At 38.2% G+C, this 21,375-nt stretch overlaps 1 protein-coding gene across 1 annotated transcript; it reads left to right on the top strand.

The window, feature by feature from the left end:
* The first annotated feature begins 233 nt into the window (after positions 1-233).
* Positions 234-18,242, top strand: EIF2S3 (eukaryotic translation initiation factor 2 subunit gamma). The gene is made up of 12 exons (XM_078064225.1): positions 234-482; positions 1,038-1,101; positions 2,058-2,185; positions 2,270-2,391; positions 3,805-3,899; positions 5,334-5,492; positions 7,175-7,309; positions 8,933-9,027; positions 9,383-9,527; positions 11,168-11,337; positions 11,616-11,788; positions 17,816-18,242. The coding sequence occupies exons 1-12, from the start codon at positions 414-416 to the stop codon at positions 17,877-17,879; spliced, it is 1,419 nt and encodes a 472-aa protein (XP_077920351.1). The 5' UTR covers positions 234-413; the 3' UTR covers positions 17,880-18,242.
* Positions 18,243-21,375: the final 3,133 nt, after the last annotated feature.

Raw genomic sequence — 21,375 nt, 5'->3', positions numbered from 1 at the left:
ATTCCCAGTTTCCGGTAAGTCTTCCGGCCATCCCCACGGGAACCGGAAATGGCTTCTCCCTCGCCTGCGCGCCTGGCGGTTGCATCACCCGCCTAGCAAGGCGGGGGTGGGGGGGTGGGGGTGGGGTCTTCTTTGAGGGCTGCCCTCAGCGTTGCCTGCGCAAAAATCCGTCAGGTCTGCAACGACTGGATTCCGAAACTTTGCCTCCTGTTTTTTAGTGAGTCTTCCGGCAGGCACTGTGTAAACCCAAGCGGAGAGAAGTCCAAGCAGCGAGGACCCTGCTGCACGGGCCATCCTCCTTTCCCAGGCGTGGGCCCTAGTCGGCCGTCCCGCCTCCGCTCCCCCGCCCCACACAAGGGGACCTGCGTTCGGTTAGGCAGCAGCTGGGGCGACTTCCTTCCTCTCGGAGCAAGATGGCGGGCGGTGAGGCTGGAGTGACTCTGGGGCAGCCGCATCTTTCTCGTCAGGATCTCGCCACCTTGGTAAGGTTTCGTTCTGCAAGGATGCGGAGTGAACTCAGAAGTGGATGATCGAGCCTCCTGGGAGGCGCTGAGACGAGGCAGTGCCGGGCTGTCTGTCGGCAGCATGCGTTAGGAGGGAGACTCCTGCCGCTGCCTGCACCTTGGCAAGTTCGCGAGCTGTGCATGGGGCTGTGAGGTTGTGGGACCTCAAGCCCCCGAAGGATTCGGCTGGAAAGTCATGACGTTAAATGTTACTAAGGCTTTTGCTTCTTAAGGTCTGGGAAGGGAGTATCTACCTCGTCTTCAGTGCTAATGCTGTCAAGGTTGGGGTGGGGGGTCCTCGGGCTTTCACATCTCCCATAGTGAGTGGAGGTGTAGTCTTCTGTAACGATGAAGGACTTTTAGAGCTTCCCAGTCATCAGAGTACAATATTGCTTTTGCAGGAGAAGTGCTTTAGAAAAAGTAGAGGAGAGCTGTTCACGTGGTGGCAAGCTGTGGGTAGCAAATGTAAAGTCAAAGGAAAAGTTGTGATCTGTCTTACGTACAGCGATGTAAAATAAAAATGTTTCGTTGCAGGATGTTACCAAGTTGACGCCACTTTCACACGAAGTTATCAGCAGACAAGCCACAATTAATATAGGTAAGATAAGAATAACTTGGTGACCTGACTTGCTTGATCTCGATAAGTAATTTTAACTTCTCCCTTCGTATGATTGCCTGAATTTTATGAGGACGCAGATGTTCAAGAAATAGACTTTGAGCCTGTGTGAGTAAAGCACCTGCCGGATTTTGTGGGAAGCATATATTGCTCAAGCCTAGCTCATGTCTAGGTGCGAAGAAAAGATACAGACATGAAAAATTTAATAGCGTAAGGCAAGATGTAGTTATATGTAGCAGAAGAGGTGAAAATGTGGTGGTACTTGCCACACAGGGTTATTGCAGGGGCATAATTTTCACAAAAGTTTTATTTGGTATATAAGTGATTATTAAGAAGGTTTTTTTTTTTCCCCTCCTAATTGCCATCTAGAACTTTAGAGGAGAAGGTATGTTGACTGAGTGTCAAATTTAAATTTGATAGCCTGTACAAGTGGCACAATTAAATGTAGTTAAAAGTAAAGCTCTACTGTCAGGTTATTAAGAAGTTATAAGATATGTGCTAACCTTGATAGCATTACCATAATTAAACCTGGGTTGTTTTCCTGTTTTCATGGATTCTTTTTGGTGTTGTCAGGACTCATATCTGTTTATGCTGGAAAGTTCCTTAGTATCTAGGATTTTATCTTCTCCTTATTAAGTGTTTATTTTAAATGAAGGCAGTCTTTTATGTGATCAGAAACATAAGATGAATAGCTTTTCTTATACTGGAGTGTAGTTTTTGAACGACATTGTGATTACATGGAAAGTTCCATTCAGTCCTGTATCAGAATAAGGTTTTGTTAGGAAAGAATATGAAGAACGAAAAATTGAAGTCACTGTTGGTTTTATGTTGATATTTATAGTGAGTTTTAGCTTTAGGTTTTCTACTCCAGTGCTTTTTGAAATAGTATTTGGTGTAACTGAACGTATGTGAATTAATTTCTTATACTTTTTCTGTAGGTACAATTGGTCATGTAGCTCATGGAAAATCCACAGTTGTAAAAGCTATTTCTGGAGTTCACACTGTCAGGTTCAAAAATGAACTAGAAAGAAATATTACAATCAAGCTTGGATATGCTAATGCTAAGGTGAGCTTGTACTGTGGAACTAGAAATAACTTTGTTGAATGTGCAGATAACAAATTTGAATCTTTTTTTCATTGGAATTTTTAGATATATAAACTTGACGACCCAAGTTGTCCCCGGCCGGAATGTTATAGATCCTGTGGAAGTAGTACACCAGATGAGTTTCCTACAGACATTCCAGGGACCAAAGGGAATTTCAAATTAGTCAGGTGACCTCTTTCAAAAAACACTTTATACTTCATATTCTATTGTCTTGTGATTGTGTTTTTTGAAATATTTAACTGAGATTAAATTATTAAACTAATTGCTGAATATTTTTGTTGTCTATTTTTTAATGTTCTTATTGTCTATAATGATAGTAATTTGAAAGATCAAGTATTTCAACCTCAATTTAGATACTTCCATTCAAGTTCTCCAAAGGAAAGGTATCATGTAAGCAGATGGAATGGAGGGAAACACAGCTCGTTGGATTTAGGGGAAGCTTTTTGCCAGGCTTTCTACATTTCTTTTAAACAATGTTGTTTCTGTTTTTTAGATAAGGGATGCACAAAGCCATTCTTAATTACCTCTCTTCAGTACATGGGCTTGTTACTCATCTAGTTTCTGAATGTGATTCATATCCTGGTTCTTTATCAGAGGATACAGACCTCTACTCCCTAGTGATGTTAATGCGGTTGGGGATGGCCCACAAGGAAATTTTACATTGAGGCAAGGCTGGGAGTGGGGAGAGGCGAGTGAGGCCCTTGCCTTGGACCCAAAATGTAAAAAAAAAAAACCCTCAGTGATCAGGATAAACAATATTTCGAGGCAGTGCTTTTTGAAATTGATGCAAAAAAAATCCCAATAGAATATCACTTGTTTAAATAAAGACAACTCAAAATTACAGATTTTTTCCCCTCTTGCTTCAGTATCACTATTTATTTCTGGTTCAGTGTGGCATTATTAGTTACCTTTGATATTTTGCTCGTTGTGAATTTTTTTGCATTAATTTTGTTTTTAAAAATCTTAAATTTAAATATTATTTATCTTGATTAGTGAGTGTTTTGGCACTCTCTTAAATTTTGCCCCTAAGGCAAATGTCTCACTCAGCCTCACCCTGGTTCTGGTCCTCATCAGAGATCAGCAAACTTCTTTTTTTATAAGTGGTCAGATCATAAATATTTACAACTTTGCAGGCCATAGGTTCTCTGGGAAGAGGCTACTCATCTCTGCTCTTGTGTTATGAAAGCAGATGTAAATAATATGTGCTTGAGTGGGTATGGGCCAGATTTGGCCTAGGGGCCTTAGTTTGCTAATCCCTGTTTCAGATCTTGACAGTGTGAGCATACACTCTTTAAAAATAGTGATTCTCAATAAGTAGCAGTTTGTCTAAAATAGTACTGCCATCTCTACTTCAAATTGGCAGTTCCAGCTTTTCAAGGTGCTGGAGGAATTTTTGGCAAATTATTTTTTCAGATGGCAGTGCCCATTCTGTTAACACTGTTTTAGCTTTCAAATCGATGACATTTCCAGTATGTATTTTCTACCATACTCTATACCATATTCATTTTGATTGGATTTGGGAATTTCTGTGTTGAAATATGGATTGATTTTAGGACTGATTGCTATTTCTTAATTGTTAGACATGTTTCCTTTGTTGACTGTCCTGGCCACGATATTTTGATGGCTACTATGCTAAACGGTGCAGCAGTGATGGATGCAGCTCTTCTGTTGATAGGTAAATATATCAGAATTGGTTTCAACAAATCAATGTGGAACAAATCCAAGATGGAATATTTAAAGGAGCACTAAGGCCATTAAGGGTCATATCCATTACCTAAGGGTGACACAAATGGGAGCTAACATGTCATCCAGGATGACATCCCTGCCTACCAGGTATCATAAAATACTAAGCAAGATAGATGTGGGGCTGATATGAGAATTCTTAGGTTAATATATATTTTTAAATTGAAGTCACTAGTGCGTTTTTCCCACCTAGATCACATGAGATGATTTATTATTTTAGTTTTAAATTTGTAAGTGTACATATATTTTTCATCCACTGCAACGTTGATGTATAGTGGTTTTATTTAGATGCAAATCTCATTCACAGTAAGTGCTGAAGTGTAGACCTAATTGGGGTTTTCAAAGCTAGGGTTGTGCTACCTTCCTTATGTGAGCTGTCAAGAGATTTCATTGCTATGGGACATTATTTTTATTTTTTTAAAGATTTTATTTGAGATTGAGAGACAGAGATAGAGCAAGAGCAGGGAAGAGAGGGAGAAGCAGCCTGAGCAGGGAGCCTGATGGTGGGCTCGATTCTAGGACCCTGGGATCATGACCTGAGCCGAAGGCAGACACTTAATCTATGGGACATAATTTTTTTAGAGGATGCCAAGTAGATACAGTACGGGACAGCTCAATATCACTGCTTGGGGAAGGTGACTGTTGGAGTGCCCCCCAAAAAATGCCAATTTCTTTATGATAACACTGTTGGTTAACTGTGCATTTAGTGTTCTTATCTCCCTTTGTTAGGGAGTACCCTTTGGTAGTAGTTGAAATTCACAGACTGTAGTAAGCGTTTTCCCTTAATTACTCTCTACCTCTCAGAAGCTTAACTGGGCCAAAACATCTCTAAGACTGGATAGAACCAGAGGGCTATACCTTATACCTTAGCAAAGGCTAAGGGTAGACCCTGGGATGCCAAACTTGTTGATTCCAAGCTTCTTGCATAGCACCAGGGATAAAAGCCAAATGATCTGAAGGCTCCAGTGAACGCAGGCACAGAGGGTGAAACAGGGCAAAAGGTGGACGCTTGGCAGTGATATCCAGGACTTTTGCCTGGAGTAAGGCTAGGACATGCAAAAGTTTCCTTTAAGTTTGTTTTGGTAGTAAAATACACTTAAAATAATATTTACCATTATAATTATTTAAAGTGTACAACTCAGTGACATTAAGTACATTCACAGTTCTGCGAGCATCACCAATTTCTAGTTCCAGAACATTTTCGTTGCCCCAGAAGGATACCCCATGCCCATTAAGCAGTCACTCTATGCCATACCTTCCCCCCATCTCCTGGCAACCACTAATCTGCTTTCTGTCCCTATGGATTTGCCTATTCTGGATATTTCCAGTTAATTCTCATGCATCTTTTTTATTCCTCTTCATCTAGCTGGTAATGAGTCTTGTCCTCAGCCTCAGACTTCTGAACACCTGGCTGCTATAGAAATCATGAAACTGAAGCATATTTTGATTCTACAAAATAAAATTGATTTGGTAAAAGAAAGTCAGGCTAAAGAACAGTATGAACAGATCCTTGCGTTTGTACAAGGTAAGAAACCATAATTGCTAATAAATCTGTGAATCACTTTGAGAGGTATTTAATCCAGATACCGGATGTTAAATTTAACTTTTACTATAATAGACTATCTGAAATAGATAAATTTATGCATCTTAAGACCTTATTTCTCTACCTGCTACTTGTTAGTCACCGGATACAATTAGTGAAATCTGTTTGTGAATTTGATAAACTAAAGCACATACATCTTTTCATCCACATATATTTAAAATACTTTCTTATTGAAGTATAGTTGACATACTGTTACGTTAGTTTCAAGTGTACAACTCAGTGATTCGACAGTTCTGATAATTCTATACATTATGCAGTGTTACCGACAGTAAATGTAGTTACTGTCTGTTACCACACAAAGTTGTTAAAATATTAATGTCTATCGGGCGCCTGGGTGGCTCAGTTGGTTAAGCGACTGCCTTCAGCTCAGGTCATGATCCTGGAGTCCCGGGATCGAGTCCCACATCGGGCTCCCTGCTCAGCAGGAAGTCTGCTTCTCCCTCTGACGCTCCCCCCTCTCATGCTCTCTCTATCTCATTCTCTCTCTCAAATAAATAAATAAAATCTTTAAAGAAAAAAAAAAATATTAATGTCTATGTTCAGTATGCTATACATTTCATCCCGGTGACTTATTTTATAATTGGAAGTTTAAACTGAAGTATATTTTTGCTGGCTGAAAGTTAGAACTGAAGTTGTATTCTGGAAACTGTGAGTCGGTTTAGAAAAAAAAGTCCTCTTTAATGAACAAAAGCTTTTTTTGTTTTAAATTTAAGTCTTACACTACTCTTACCTAGTACTTTGATCATTGGAAGTGACAATGATATATTTAATCTTTATAGTGTTCATTTCTCTGTTGCATAGGGTTTTTCATTTCAGGGAAGATATGATGCATGTTATTGTTGCAATTCTCTCTCAGCTTTGGTGGAAGGGTTGACTCCCATGAACCTAGTTCTGTCGTGATGAAAAAGAATAAGTCATTTTGATTAAAATCTAATTATGTTTGGTCCATTTCTTTGACCAACCTGTTTGACATATAATTAATAAGGAGCAAATATTTTATGAGCCAGTAGTCTTTGATTAGCAAAGAGTCTGTAATTTTATCTTGACATTTTTTTGGGAGGTTAATTACACGTTATTAGAAATCTTCAAACTAGTAAAGTGCTTTTTCCCAGGAGCGTATTTTATTCCTTTAGACAGTATTATCATTTTAGTATAGTAAATACATGTGTAAATATATTTTAACAGTTTTTTTCCATAAAGGGACTAGTGTTCATTTTCAGGAGTAAAACAAACAGAATACTGCCACCTTTCTAAACAGAATTATCACTTTGCGTTTGTTTGTTGCTGGCATTTATGTGAGGATGTTTAGGCATCTATTTTAGTTTTTTTTTTTTAAGATTTATTTATTTAGAGAAGGGGGGCAGAAGAAGAGGGAGAGGAAGAATCTTAAGCAGACTCCCTGCTGAGCACAGATCCTGCCATGGGGCTCAATCCTATGACTCCAAGATCATGACCTGAGCTGAACCAAGATCAGGAGGCTCAACTGACTGAGCCACCCAGGCGCCCCTAGGCATCTATTTTAGTAATCTTAACCTTTTCTTGTAACATAGAAAGATCAGGTTCTGTAAAACTAAAGAATCTTAATCTTTCTGAATTTTATATAGGTACAGTAGCAGAAGGAGCTCCTATTATTCCAATTTCTGCTCAGCTGAAATACAATATTGAAGTTGTTTGTGAGTACATAGTGAAGAAAATTCCAGTACCCCCAAGAGACTTTACTTCAGAACCCCGACTTATTGGTAAGTGATAGTATTTGTCTTTAACTCTTAATTTGGTCTTTTTGACATTGGTGATTCCTCCTTTTTTTTTTTTTTTTTTTTTTAAGATTTTATTTGTCAGAGAGAGAGAGCACAAGCAGGGGGAACGGCAGGCAGAGGGAGAAGCAGGCTCGCTGCTGAGCAAGGAGCCCGATGTGGGACTCGATCCTAGGACCCTGGGATCATGACCTGAGCCGAAGGCAGACACTTAACCGACTGAGCCACCCAGGCATCCCGTGATTCCTCTTGAAGGGTGTTTATTAATACTTCTCTTTCTGCAGAGATAATAACAATCTCCATAAAATTTTTTTTTGATTCTGGGATTGTATTGGCAGTGCTAGATTGCATTACTGGTAGAGGGACAGAGTCCCCACACAGAAGGAACTTTTAACCTTTTTGTGGTCTGTATATGGCATGTCATGTGATCAAGATGGAGTCGTACAGTATTCTCCATGGAATTAAAATGTTTTAGTCAGGAACAGGATATTAGAACTTTCGTACAAATGTTTTCATTGTACCATTAATGAAGATTTTCATGTCCTTTTCACTTTTATTTAAGTTCATAGGACCAATATTGGTACTGTGCTAAGCCTGTGGTTCCTACACAGAGATGTAGGAGTCTTTTTAAAACAGACATTTGAGCCTCTCTGGGCCTGCACCTGGTGCCCCCCTTTATATTGTGGGAAGTGTTCTCTTGGGTGATTGTGATGCGTATCCTTGTTAAGTAAGGGTCACTGCTCTCAGGACCTAAGTTCAGTTCATGCATTTCTAAAGTTGTTTTGTAGTTTTTAAAACTAAATTTTAATTTAAGAAGTTATACAGAGGTAGATAAAGAAAGAAAAGTCCATAGTCTCCCTGCCTTTCGCTTCTAGCTCCTTAGCCCAGAAGTAACCAAAGTTAATGGTGTGTGTTATTCTCACACCTTCCTCTTTATTCACCTCATTATGTATAAACATGTACGTGTTTCCTGTTTTAGTTTTACTTTATGGAAATGGGATCATAGTCTGTGTTATTTTTGTCTAGTTTTGTGTGTGTTTTAAATAGTATATGTGGGTTATCCTTTTAGGTCTTTACATTATAGGTCAAACATTCTTTTTTAGGGGTACCTGGGTGGCGAAGTTGGTTAGGTGTCCAAACTCTTGGTTTCAGCTCAGGTCGTGATCTCAGGGTCATGGGATCGAGGCCCATGTTGGGTTCCACGCTCAGTGCAGAGTCTGCTTAAGTTTCTCTCTCCCTCTCCCTCCGCTCATCCCCCCAGCATGCATGTACGTTCTCTCCAAAATAAATAAATAAATAAATAAATAAATAAATCTTTAAAAAAAAAACAAAACTCAAAACATTCTTTAATACCTGCTGATATTCCATAGTATGGATGTACCATAATATGCCCCCTATCAGTTAACTTTTAATTTATTTCCACTATTTTCATCATAAGTAAGCCTGCAATAATCGTAGGAGTACTGATAGTGGATTCTGTTACAAAGTCGCCCCTGTGTGTATAAATATTATGTGGCTACTATCTTAGAAAAGTTATCTTAGTAAAGAATATTTCCTTTAAAGTTAAAATGAGCAGAATTAGCTTTAATTTGTTTTGTTTTCTTTTAGTTATTAGGTCCTTTGATGTCAACAAACCTGGCTGTGAAGTTGATGACCTTAAGGGTGGTGTAGCTGGTGGTAGTATTCTAAAAGGAGTATTAAAGGTGAACTGGATTTTTATTGTTGTGTTTTTATTTTATTTTTCCATTGTCTTAATCATAAGGTGAATAGTACGGACACTCCAAATTGAAAGTAAAATTTTTTTTCTTTTTGAGTATGGAGCACGTTTTATATGGAGATAAGCTTGTGTGGTAGGTAGTTAGCAACAGTTGGATGGATGTTTCTGGTTTTGAAGCTCACTTCCACTTTTTTTTTTTTTTTTTTTTTTAGTAACAATCCTCAACATAGAGAAATAATTGCCTTTTCAGTTTTGGTGTCTTCCTATTAGGACTTTTGATATGTAAGTGATAATGGTGTCATCCCACAGTAATTCTAATTACTAACTTAATATGTTTACAGGTGGGCCAGGAGATAGAAGTCAGACCTGGTATTGTTTCCAAAGATAGTGAAGGAAAACTCATGTGTAAACCAATCTTTTCCAAAATCGTGTCGCTTTTTGCAGAACATAATGATCTTCAGTATGCTGCTCCAGGAGGTCTTATCGGTAAGGATTTTTCTCTCATCCCTACATTTTTATTATTTTTATTTATTTATTTACTTTTAAAGATTTTATTTATTTATTTGACAGAGAGAGGCACAGCAAAAGAGGGAACACAAGCAGGGGGAGTGGGAGAGGGAGAAGCAGGCTTCCCGCTGAGCAGGGAGCCCGATGTGGGGCTCGATCCCAGGACCCTGGGATCATGACCTAAGCCAAAGGCAGATGCTTAACGACTGAGCCACCCAGGCGCCCCTCATCCCTACATTTTTAATTTGTGGTATTTTTCATAGGAAAAGGATTACTCAAAAAGATAATATTGTAGATTTTTAATTGGGTATTTTATTTATTTTGTTTATTTTTAATTTTTAATTTATTTTTTTGCCAGAGAGAGACAGTGAGAGAGGAAACACAAGCAGGGGGAGTGGGAGAGGGAGAAGCAGGCTTCCCACTGAGCAGGGAGCCTGATGCGGGGCTCGATCCCAGGACCCTGGGATCATGACCTGAGCTGAAGGCAGACGCTTAAGGACTGAGCCACCCAGGCGCCCCCTAATTGGGTATTTTAAATAATTGATTGGAGTGGGAAACATTCGTGTAGTTAAGCTGTTGGTTTTAGTTCATAAAATAGTTTCATGTGTTTGTAAGAGTTATTTCTAAGGATAAAGAAGAATACATTTTGGTTTAGTATATGAAGTAACTCCTTTTAGCAGTAATAAAATAAGTTTTATGATCCAGCATTTAAAATGATCAAGTATACTTTTTTGTCTACACAATTTTGGTGGTAGAGAGTGGTTGTTTTTTTGTGTGTTTTGCAAATGGAAAGTTACCCACAAATGTCAGTTGAATCCTGTCAGATCATGTTTACTCTGAGGTGGGAATAAAAAAATAACTTTGATTGTGTAGCAATTACTGAGATGATTTTATGGATTTTTCTAGTTCCTTACAACTTAGTTTCTTACCAGATACCCAGAAAAAGACAAGATTCAAAGAGAATTAGATATGTTGTTCCTTTGGATTAAAGAAGAAATTGTTGGGTAAAGAAGTTTGTCTTTTGGTTCTCTGGTTTTTGGGTATATAATTCAGTTTTCTGTCCTGTAATTAAGAGTTTACCGTATATAATTTAATGATAATGCTCATGTAGCAACCACCCAGCTTGAACAGTTGTCAATACTTTACCAGTCTTGGCTTCATCTTTATGTCTCCTTCTCTCTCCTCATACGCGGCTAAAATATTTTAAAGTGGATCTCAGGAATCATATGTGAAGTCCTGATGTTATTTTTTCATCAGCCTTCCAGGGGAGAAATGGCAGGCAAATATTCTAAAAATTACTCATTATGAATTTTTATCTTTTCAACCTTTATTAAGTATATTCAGACTCATTTTTGAGTTAGGCTGTCATTTCTGTCCTTTGTTTAGAATTTAAATCAAGAGACTGTTCTCAAATGCCCAACTAATCCATGGGTTTTTGTTTCTATTTCTTCAGGTAAGACAGGTATTTTGTCATGTCTGTGTAGCTATTACATGAGTATGAGAATATAAATGTGTATTAAAATGTATAGGTATACGTTGTACTTGCTTGACTAAGTTTTGGGTAAACCGCTTTATAGAAAATAAAAAGTTGGGCTTTATATGTCTTGTTTTTATATCAGGAGTGGGAACAAAAATTGACCCCACTTTGTGCCGGGCTGACAGAATGGTGGGACAGGTACTTGGTGCAGTTGGAGCTTTACCGGAGATCTTCACAGAATTGGAAATCTCCTATTTCCTACTTAGACGGCTGCTAGGTGTACGCACTGAAGGAGACAAGAAAGCAGCAAAGGTAAGTGCTCTCTGTAATTCCTGTTTCAGAAAAGTGGCAGTGATGTTAGGACCAGTTTTGAGGTTCATTCTTTTATAGTTAATGTGGGATTAAGATAAAGAAAAGGTGAGTAAATTTGGCTTTCTACTTTCAGGAAGTTGAAAAGTCTCATACTAGGTTAGCAGAGATGGAAAATTGCTGGTATCTATTGTTGGCAAGGATGTAGGAAAATAAGCAGTCATTTTTGGAAAGCATTTTCTTGATTTGGGGGTTTATCTTTCCTCGATTTATTTTCCTAGGTGCAAAAGCTCTCTAAGAATGAAGTGCTCATGGTGAACATAGGATCCCTGTCAACAGGAGGAAGAGTTAGTGCAGTCAAGGCCGATTTGGGCAAAATCGTTTTGACTAATCCTGTGTGCACAGAAGTAGGAGAAAAAATTGCCCTTAGCCGAAGAGTTGAGAAACACTGGCGGTAAGTTTACAAGCCTTTGTCACTATCTAATAAAAAAGACACAGTCAGTTCCCTTAAGTTCTTGGTGGTGTGCATGCATACTTTACCTTAAACACAGCAGTTCTTTAGGTCAGCTGTTTATTTGGATGACTTTGAATCTGTATTTCTAGCCCTGATTTGTGATACACACAACCTATGAAAAAACCAATGAATTTAGGTTCGGTATTTCTCTTTGGATTTTTAAAACTTTATATTTGGAAATAATTTCAAACTTAACGAGAAAATTGCAAGAATTGCACACAACTCCTGTTCCCTTTTCCCAGATACACAATTTATTTTTGTGTGTGTGTGTGTGTATTCTTCTATATGTATAAACTTTTTTCTCAGCTGTTTGAGGAGTGGGTTGTGTATATCATACCTCTTGATCTCTTAACACATTGGTGTATATTTCCTAAAAACAAGGACATTATCTTAATTAACCACTACAAGAAGTTAACATCAATAAATTACTGAAACCTACAGTTGATAATCCAGTTATACAGCTTGTCCCAATAATGTTCTCTAGTCCCTCTGGTCTAGGCTCACTCACTGCATTTAGTTGTCATATGTCTCTTTGATCTCTAATTGGGTACTTCCTCAGTTTTTTTTTTGTCTTACTTGACATTGACTATTTTGAAGAATACATTTTTACTCTTCCTCAATTTGAGTTTATCTGATACTTCCTAAGATTAGATTCAGGTTATGTATTCTTGGCTGGAATACTTATATAGGTAGTGATGTCTCCTCAGGAAATCACAGCCAGAGGCACATGAGATCTGATTGCTCCTCCTTGTGGAGGTTAATTTTGATTATGCAGTTGAAGTGTTGTCCAGTTTTTCTACTATATACTCTTTATACCTGTGCACCTACTAAGCATTTTGTGGGAAGACTCATTGAGACTAGGTGAATAGCTTACTCCTCATCAAATCTCACCCCCCTGGATTTAGCATCCACTGATAATTCTTGTCTGAATTGAACTTGATTATATGATTACAAAATGACACCCCTCCCCCAACCCACCACTTCTCATTTATTGTTTTTTCTTCCCTATTGTTTACTTAACTGGTTATAATATAGACTCATGGAATTCTATTTTATTTCAATAGGTTATGATTCATTACTGTCCTTATTTATTTTAATGCCCAAATTGTTCAGGATTTGTCTAGTAGAGATCCTTCAAGCTGGCTTCTATGTCCTTTTGACATGTCCCCATCATTGTTTTTAATTTACTTTTTTTTTTTAAGATTTTATTTATTTATTTGACAGAGAGATTGCGAGAGCAGGAACACAAGCAGGGGGAGTGGGAGAGGGAGAAGCAGGCTTCCCACCGAGCAGGGAGACCGATGTGGGGCTTGATCCCAGGACCCTGGGATCATGACCTGAGCCGAAGGCAGATGCTTAACAACTGAGCCACCCAGGCGCCCCTCATTTTTTTTTAACAGTTCCTTAGTTTCTGGCACAAGATATTCCAAACTCATCTTATACCTCCCCTGCTCCAGTTTTAAAATTGGCCATTTCTCCAAGGAAGCCTGGTTTCTTTTAGTGGGGAATGATATTTAGAAATGATGATCTGGGTGCTAGATGTGCTCATTGTTCCTAGGGTGCTATTCCTTCTATGTCCTTTGAGTGGATAAGCAAGGAGACACATCTTTGACTTCTGACTGTTTGCTCTTAGTTACCTAGTTAGTTACTGAATCTACCCTTTCCTTTCTATTCTTTGTGGCCTCATTATGCCCCTTACTGCCATTATTTCGTACTTAAAAGTTACTGCAAAAGATGGGGTGCCTGGGTGGCTCAGTCAGTTGAGCGGCTGCCTTCGGCTCAGGTCATGATCCCAGGGTCCTGGGATCAGGTCCCGCATCGGGCTTCCTGCTCAACGGGGAGCCTGCTTCTCCCCCTGCTTGTGCGTGCTCTCTCTCTCTCTCTGACAAAAAAAAGTTACTGCAAAAGATTCCTAATTTGCCTCTTCCTTTGTTAGTTAAGAGCTCAAAATTAATCTTCCTAAAACATTTTTATTATGCTGTATTCATTAATTTCCAGTAGTTCGCACTACTATATGATATTCTGGACCTTTCTAAATTACACTGTTCTGGGTCCTCATTGTTGTTATAATTATTCAGATCACCTTTGGCGCTCTGTTTTTTGCTGACTACTTCCCATATTAAGGTTTCCCTGATACTGTGCCCCATGAAGGTCTCTCATCACTTACTGTTCAGAAGATTGATCTGAATTATTACTTTATAATTTAGAGAGAGTTAAACTTCTAGTTGAATTTTAAGTAAATAATCCTGCTTTGTGGTGATTTATGTCATTTGATTTTACTCTTTGGTGTGATTATACCATTTGCTATTATAGACACACTGATTCCCAGGGTATTTTAAAATAGGCTTAAATAATAAAGTTTCAGAAACTCTCAACAGGGAATGTATTATTCTCAGTTAGAATGGTACATTTCCTAGATCAGAACAGATTTTAAAATAAAAGGATTTTTTTGTGTGTCTGCCCACTAATACTATAAGAGGATTCTATCCACATGAAACTAGATTTTGCTTAAAAATTAGCAAGACTCCACCAGAAAACTGTTACTACTAATAATAAATGGATTCAAGAAAGTTGTAGGATACAAAATTAATATATAAAAATCTGTTGTACTTCTATATACTAATAACAGAGTAGCAGAAAGAGAAATTAAGAAAACGATTCTATTTATGGTTGCTCCAAAAAGAAAAAAAGAATTAAAAAAAAAAAAAACCTAGGAATAAATCTAAGGAGGTGAAAGACCTATACTCTGAAAACTAGGACTTTGGTGAAAGAAATTGAAGACAACACAAATGGAAAGATATACTATGCTTATGGATTAGAAGAATTAATATTGTTGAAATGGTGTTACTGTCCAAGGCAATCTACAGATTCAGTGCAATTCCTATCAAAATTCCATAGCATTTTTCATAGAATTAGAATAAATAATCCTAAAATTTGTGTGGAACCACAAAACATCCCAAATAGCCAAAACAGTCTTGAGAAAAAAGTACAAAGCTGGAGATATCACAGTCCCGGATTTCAAGCTACCTTCCAAACCTGTAGTAATCAAAACAGTATGGTACTGACACAAAAAAACAGACAGATAGATCCATGGAACAGAATAGCCAAGAAAAAAACCCATGCTTATGTGGTCAGTTAATCTATGACAGAGGAGGCAAGAATATACAGTGGGGAAAAGAGTCTTTTCAAAAAATGGTGCTAGGAAAACTGGACAGCTACACACAAAAGAGTGAAACTGGACCACCTTTTTTTTTTTTAAGATTTTATTTTTTTATTTGAAACACAGAGCATGTGCACAAGCATGGGGGGTGGGGGGGGCAGCGGGAGAAGGAAAAGCAGACTCCCCGCTGAGCAGGGAGTCCGACTTGGGGCTTTATCCCAGGACCCTGAGTTCATGACCTGAGCTGAAGGCGGACACTTAACTGACTGAGCCGCGTAGGCGCCCCAAAACTGGACCACTTTTTACACCATACCCCAAAATAAATTCAAGACCTAAATGTGAGACCCAAAACCGTACAGTTCTTTTTTTTTTTTTTAAAGATTTTATTTATTTGACAGACACAGCGAGAGAGGGAACACAAGCAGGGGGAGTGGGAGAGGGAGAAGCAGGCTTCCCGCGGAGCAGGGAACCCCATACGGGGCTCGATCCCAGGACCCTGGGATCATGACCTGAGCCGAAGACAGATGCTTAACGACTGAGCCACCCAGGCGCCCCCCAAAACCATAAAATTCTTAAAAGAAAACAGGCAGTAATCTTTGACATCAGCTTTAGCAGCATATTTATGGATATGTCTCCTCAAGCAAGGGAAACAAAAGCAAAAATAAACTATTGGGACTACACCAAAATATAAAGTTTTTGCACAGCAAAGAAACCATCAACAAAATGAAAAGACATTCTACTGAATGGGGAAAGGTATTTGTAAATGATGTATCCGGTAAGGGTTTAATATCCAAAATATATAAAGAACTTCCACAACTCCACGCCAAATAAGCCAAACAATTCAGTTTTTAAAAGGGCAGTGCACCTTAATAGACATTTTTCCAAAGACATACAGGTGACCAACAAACGCATGAAAAAATGCTTAGTATCATTAATAGTCGGGGAAATACAAATCAAAACCACAATGAGATATACACCACTCCTGAATGGCTAGTGTCAAAAGGACAAGAAAAAGGGGCACCTGGGTGACTCGGTTGGACGTCCGACTCTTGATTTCAGCTCCGGTCATGATCTCAGGGTCGTGAGATCGAGCCTCATGTTGGGCTCCACTCTAGCGGGGGGTCTGCTTGAGATTCTCTTTTTCTCAAATAAATAAATAAATCTTAAAAAAAAAAAAACCCAAAAATCAAGAAATAACAAGTGTTGGTGAGGATGTGAAGGAAAGGGAACCCTCATACACTGTTCGTGGGAATATAAATTGGTGAGACTACTATGGAAAACATTATGAAAGTTCCTCAAAAACTTAAAATGAAAATACCATATGATTTGGTAATTCTACTACTGGGTATTTACCCAAAGAAAACAACACTAATTTGAAAAGATATATGCGTGTATGTATCTATGTTTATCGCAGTGTTATAATAGCCAAGTGTCCATCCGTAGATGAGTGGATGAAGTAGATATGGTATATATACACAATGAAATATTACACAGCCATAAAAAAATAAAGTCTTGCCGTTTGTGACAACATGTATGGATCTAGAGGGTATTATGCTAAGTGAAGTAAGTTGGAGAAAGACAAATACTATATGATTTCAGTCATCGGTGGAATCTAAAAAACAGGCTTGTAAATATAGAGGACAAGGGATGCCTGGGTGGCTCAGTCAGTTAAGCGGCTGCCTTCGGCCCGGGTTGTGATCCCAGGGTCCTGGGATCGAGTTCCGCATCGGGCTCCTTGCTCGGCGGGGAGCCTGCTTCTCCCTCTCTCCCTCTGCTTGTGCTCTCTCTGTCAAATAAATAAAATCTTTAAAAAATATATGTAGAGAGAGGACAAACTAGTGGCTTCTGGTGGGGGGGATGAGGTGGGTAGGGGGACGAGTACAATAGGTGAAAGGGATTAAGGCTTCCAGTTATAAAATAAGTAAGTCCTAGAAATGAAAAGTGCATGTTAGGGAGCATAGTCAATAATATTGTAATGTATGGTGCCAGATGGTGAGTACACTTATAATAAGTATTGAATAATATGTAGAATTGTCAAATCACTATGTTGTACACCTGAAACCAATATAATATTGTATGTCAATTTTACTTCAATAATAAATTGAAATAAAAAATAGTCAAATTTTTAAAAATTAGCAAGTATGTTAAAATTATTAAATGAGAGCCTCTGAATGATCTTTACATTCCCTAGGATTGTGGTTTTACCCCGTATTTAGATGGGTTTTCTTGAAGCTGTTGTTGAGGTAGCAATCCAGCCTGGTCATTAATTAGAGCAAACATTGAAAGAGGGAGCAGAGGTCCCTCTGCTATTCAGAGTATCTGCTAATAGACTATACGTTCTTTTAGTTCGTCTCTTAATTTTCTTTACCAGCCAAGGTCATGCTAAATCCTTTGTGATCTGTTGAGTGCTGTGAATGGTAAAAAAGCATTTTTCAAGGAGAAAAGGATAGAAAATGAGATTTTTTAGAAAATCAGACTGTGGTAGATTGTGTATCAGCCTGATTCCTTATTTGGACTGGAAGACTGGTGGTTCTGGAGGGGTGAGTATATTTCAATAGAGTGAAGACAAGCACATTTGTAGCAGCAACTTTTTGTTTGCTTTTTTGGTCATTCATTCTGGCTAGGGCCCATCTTTGCGGGTGTGAGGATCTAAGAAGAAAGCGTGAGCTTTCTTAGTGGAGCAGCAGGTTTTGGGAACATTCAGATTTAGCAGATAAGCAAGTAAAACCAGTTATGTCATATGATTGTGTGGTAATGATAATGAAATAGGTGTAAAATTCATAGTTTTTAAAATTTTCTTTTTGCAGTTTAATTGGTTGGGGTCAAATAAGAAGAGGAGTGACAATCAAGCCAACAGTAGATGATGACTGAAGAATTCCAGTGAAATCATACATTTGGATGGAGTCGGAATTTCTCTTTACAACCTGGGGGTATATTTTCAAAGCAATACTGGGAAATTAATTTCACAGCTCATTACCTTAGTGGTAGCTGTAAGGTTATTCTCATTTTTTGGTGATGAAAATTTAATCTCTAGTGCTAAAGTAGGTTCTACAATAAATGTAAAAATTGGAATAATGTCGGATTGAATCTACCATTTTAGCAGAAATTAATCATTCCTAAATAATGTCTAATTTATACATTAGTGCAGGTTTGAAATGAAACTCTTTGCTACAACCAGCCTTTTCTGTAGCACACATACCAACAAACCTGTTTCAAATAAAGGTTTTCTTCTTACTTTGCATGATTCATCTTTGAGTGGTTCCAGGCTTGAAGGACTATTGTACCAGTAAAAACTTGAAGACTCAAGTTCTTAAAAACCAGCTTACCTTTGCCCCATGTTTTATGTTGCTTTATCTTTGAAATTATGAGTGAAAAGGAAATTAATAAAAATTGTCCTTTAGGGCATAGGAGCTCATTCCCATGGACACACCTTTTTGTCCCCTTCCTCTTTTCCTGAACTGGAACACAGGAAACTAGAGCCAGAAGTTCTCACCTCCCTGTGGTGCCCTGCAATTGTTTCTGCATTGGTTTATACCTGAAACCTGATAGCCTTCCCCCATTGGAAAACACTGTTAAGCCAGATGATTCTAGATAAGTAACATAGATCTTTCTAGGCCTTACTTTATATTTTTTCTTAACTGCTTAATTGATATGGTTATAATGTAGATTCTAATATTAGTAACCTTTGGACCTTTCAAGAGGTCAGTGATGTTAGAAAGCAAAGGGTGAGGGACGCCTGGGTGGCTCAGTCGGTTAAGCGGCTGCCTTCGGCCCAGGTCATGATCCCAGGGTTCTGGGATCGAGTCCCACATCGGGCTCCTTGCTCAGCAGGGAGCCTGCTTCTCCCTCTCTCCCTCTGCTTGTGCTCTCTCTGTCAAATAAATAAAATCTTAAAAAAAAAAAAAAAAAAAAAGAAAGCAAAGGGTGAGCCTTTTGATTTTTAACTTATTCAGCATTTTCTTATATTTTTCCTGTGCTCTGCTTTATTTTTTATTTTCTTAAAGATTTTATTCGAGAGAGAGCACAAGTAGGGTGGAGGGGCAGAGGCAGAGGGAGAACCAGACTCCACTGAGCGGGGAGCCTGACGCGGGGCTCAATCCCAGGACCCTGAGGTCATGACCCGAGCTGAAGGCAGATGCTTAACCGGCTGAGCCACCCAGGAGCCCCTGCTTTATTTATTTATTTTTTTGTTTGTAAGATTCTCTTAAAGCAGTAGGTCCCAATTCTGGCTGACATTAGATTTGCTGGAGAACCTTAAAAAAAAGAAAAAGATGACCTGCAGAGATTCTGACTTAATTGAGTAGGGATGGAGCCCTGGCATTGATACTTTAAAAAACTCCCCAGTGTTAAGAAATGAGTTTAGAGAGTTGAGAAGTAGGTGTATCAAGTAACACAGAATTTACTGAGTTTTGTTAGTCTCATAATAAATAGAGTCATAATAGTCTAGTTGTTTTTCTTAAATTTGCATTTAACGTGGGATTTGATGCCACAGTCTAGTAATAAGCCTTTTCAGGCATTGAAATTGCCTTGTAGAAATTTAGAAGGTGTGGCTGTGAATTGTTACTTAAATTTATAAGTTCTGAAGAAGCATATAATGTCGTATACTTGATTGAAGGGTTGTGTTGTAGCATGAAGGACATTTAAATAAAGCAAGGTCCTAATCCAGACGTTAATTTTATATTTAACATGTCCCCATTTGTTTTGTAAGCCCCTTCCGCCAGTAATTCTGGGATAACAAGTCCCAAAGCTTCAATAGTTGACTAAATTTATCTTAAGTAATCTCATGTCACAATTGAAAGCAGAAGTCTGTTTCCAGCATCTACATGAATTTCAACAGATTTATGAAGCAGTGTGCTTAATGTAAGTAGGTATACACAAATAGGAAAACAGTGGGCCTAATTTTCTTAAAACTTGAAGTCAGTGCATTGATTCTTAGCAAAAGCTGTACCTGGTTGAGAATCTGCCCGTAATGCAGTGTTACTGATGAAAGTACATTGCGTGTGTAAATCCTCTTGGCTCACCTGTCAAGATATTTTCAGAGGCTGACCAGTTCTCATCCCCTCTACTGTTAACAATCTAGTTGACGCCACCATGGGCTATCACCTAGAATAGCACTGCGTAACTCCTCCGTGCTTCCACACTTGCCCCACTGCACTCTGTTCTCAACACAGCAGTGTTACCCTTTTTGTAAGAGAATGCTTTGTGTACCACTGTATGATAAGTTGTAAAGTCTCACAGAAATGGGGTATGAGAGCAATCTAGCTGTGACATGCAATTTCCAGGCTGCTGTAGAAAGTTCTATTATGTAACCTCCAAAGGTGTGTGTGTGTGTGTGTTTGGGTTTTGCAGAAGAAAAAGAATTTTCTTCTAATAAGAGTGCATATAGCTGCACTTTTAATAAAACTTCTGAAATCCCATTTCTAGAAAAATTTAATACGGTGAAGCATTCATTGAAATGGATGCTTTTCTAGAAATACATAAAATTTTTAGAAATTATCGAAAATGAAGCTGATACCCTTAGTATACTTATAATCAAGAAACTTGGATTAGTAAAAAATTACCTCTGCAGAAGTTTCCACAAACTCAATATACATTCTGCCAAATTTCAAAGATTAGGTAATTTCTCTTTAAACTGTTTCAGAATATAGGAAATGAAAAGACAAAAAAGGAGACCTCATAACTCATTGTTCAAAGTTCTATCCCTGCTGCCCAAACCTGGAGAGAATACTACCAAAAACAAAATAACAAAACCACTGGAACATATTCTCACAAAGTTATAAAATCCACTCTAAAATATTAGTAAATCCGGCAATATATTAAAAGAATAATGCATTCTTGTGTACACATGGAAGTTACAGAGGTTGAAAGAGAAAAGCTTACCTTGAAGATGTATTTAACACAATCCACAATAACTTTTTAAATGTAGGTAATGTAGAGAAGGAAACTATTCACTCGATGTCATGTGCTTAGTAGAGAACCTTCAGAATCATGGTTTTGAATGAGGAAATATTGGAGCACAGTAACATCCTTCCAAGATGCTGTAGGTTGGGTTGGGTAAAAATGTGGAGCTGTGAGGTTAATGCAGTAACTAGGGTGAAATTCAGGGTGGGAAGCAGTTATCAGTTGAATGACACTGGAATTCATGTGATTGTTTCTCTATATTCTCATTAAGGTCTGCAACAAGTCAAGAATATCAGCTACCACTTCAGTTCTACAACAGTGTTCTCTGGGGCTTAGCAAATGAGATACAGATATTGGGAATGGAAGCAACAGAACATTATTTACAAGGTATAAGATTATCTAGAAAATACAACCTAGAAACTGAAAAGCGTGAACTTCTAAGAGAGTTCAGTGAGGTGAAAGGGTT

The sequence above is a fragment of the Halichoerus grypus genome, chromosome X (assembly GCF_964656455.1).
Source record: "Halichoerus grypus chromosome X, mHalGry1.hap1.1, whole genome shotgun sequence".
NCBI classification, from domain to species: Eukaryota; Metazoa; Chordata; class Mammalia; order Carnivora; family Phocidae; genus Halichoerus; species Halichoerus grypus.
Note: the sequence above shows the minus strand (reverse complement) of the source record. Positions and strands in the feature narration are given on the sequence as shown.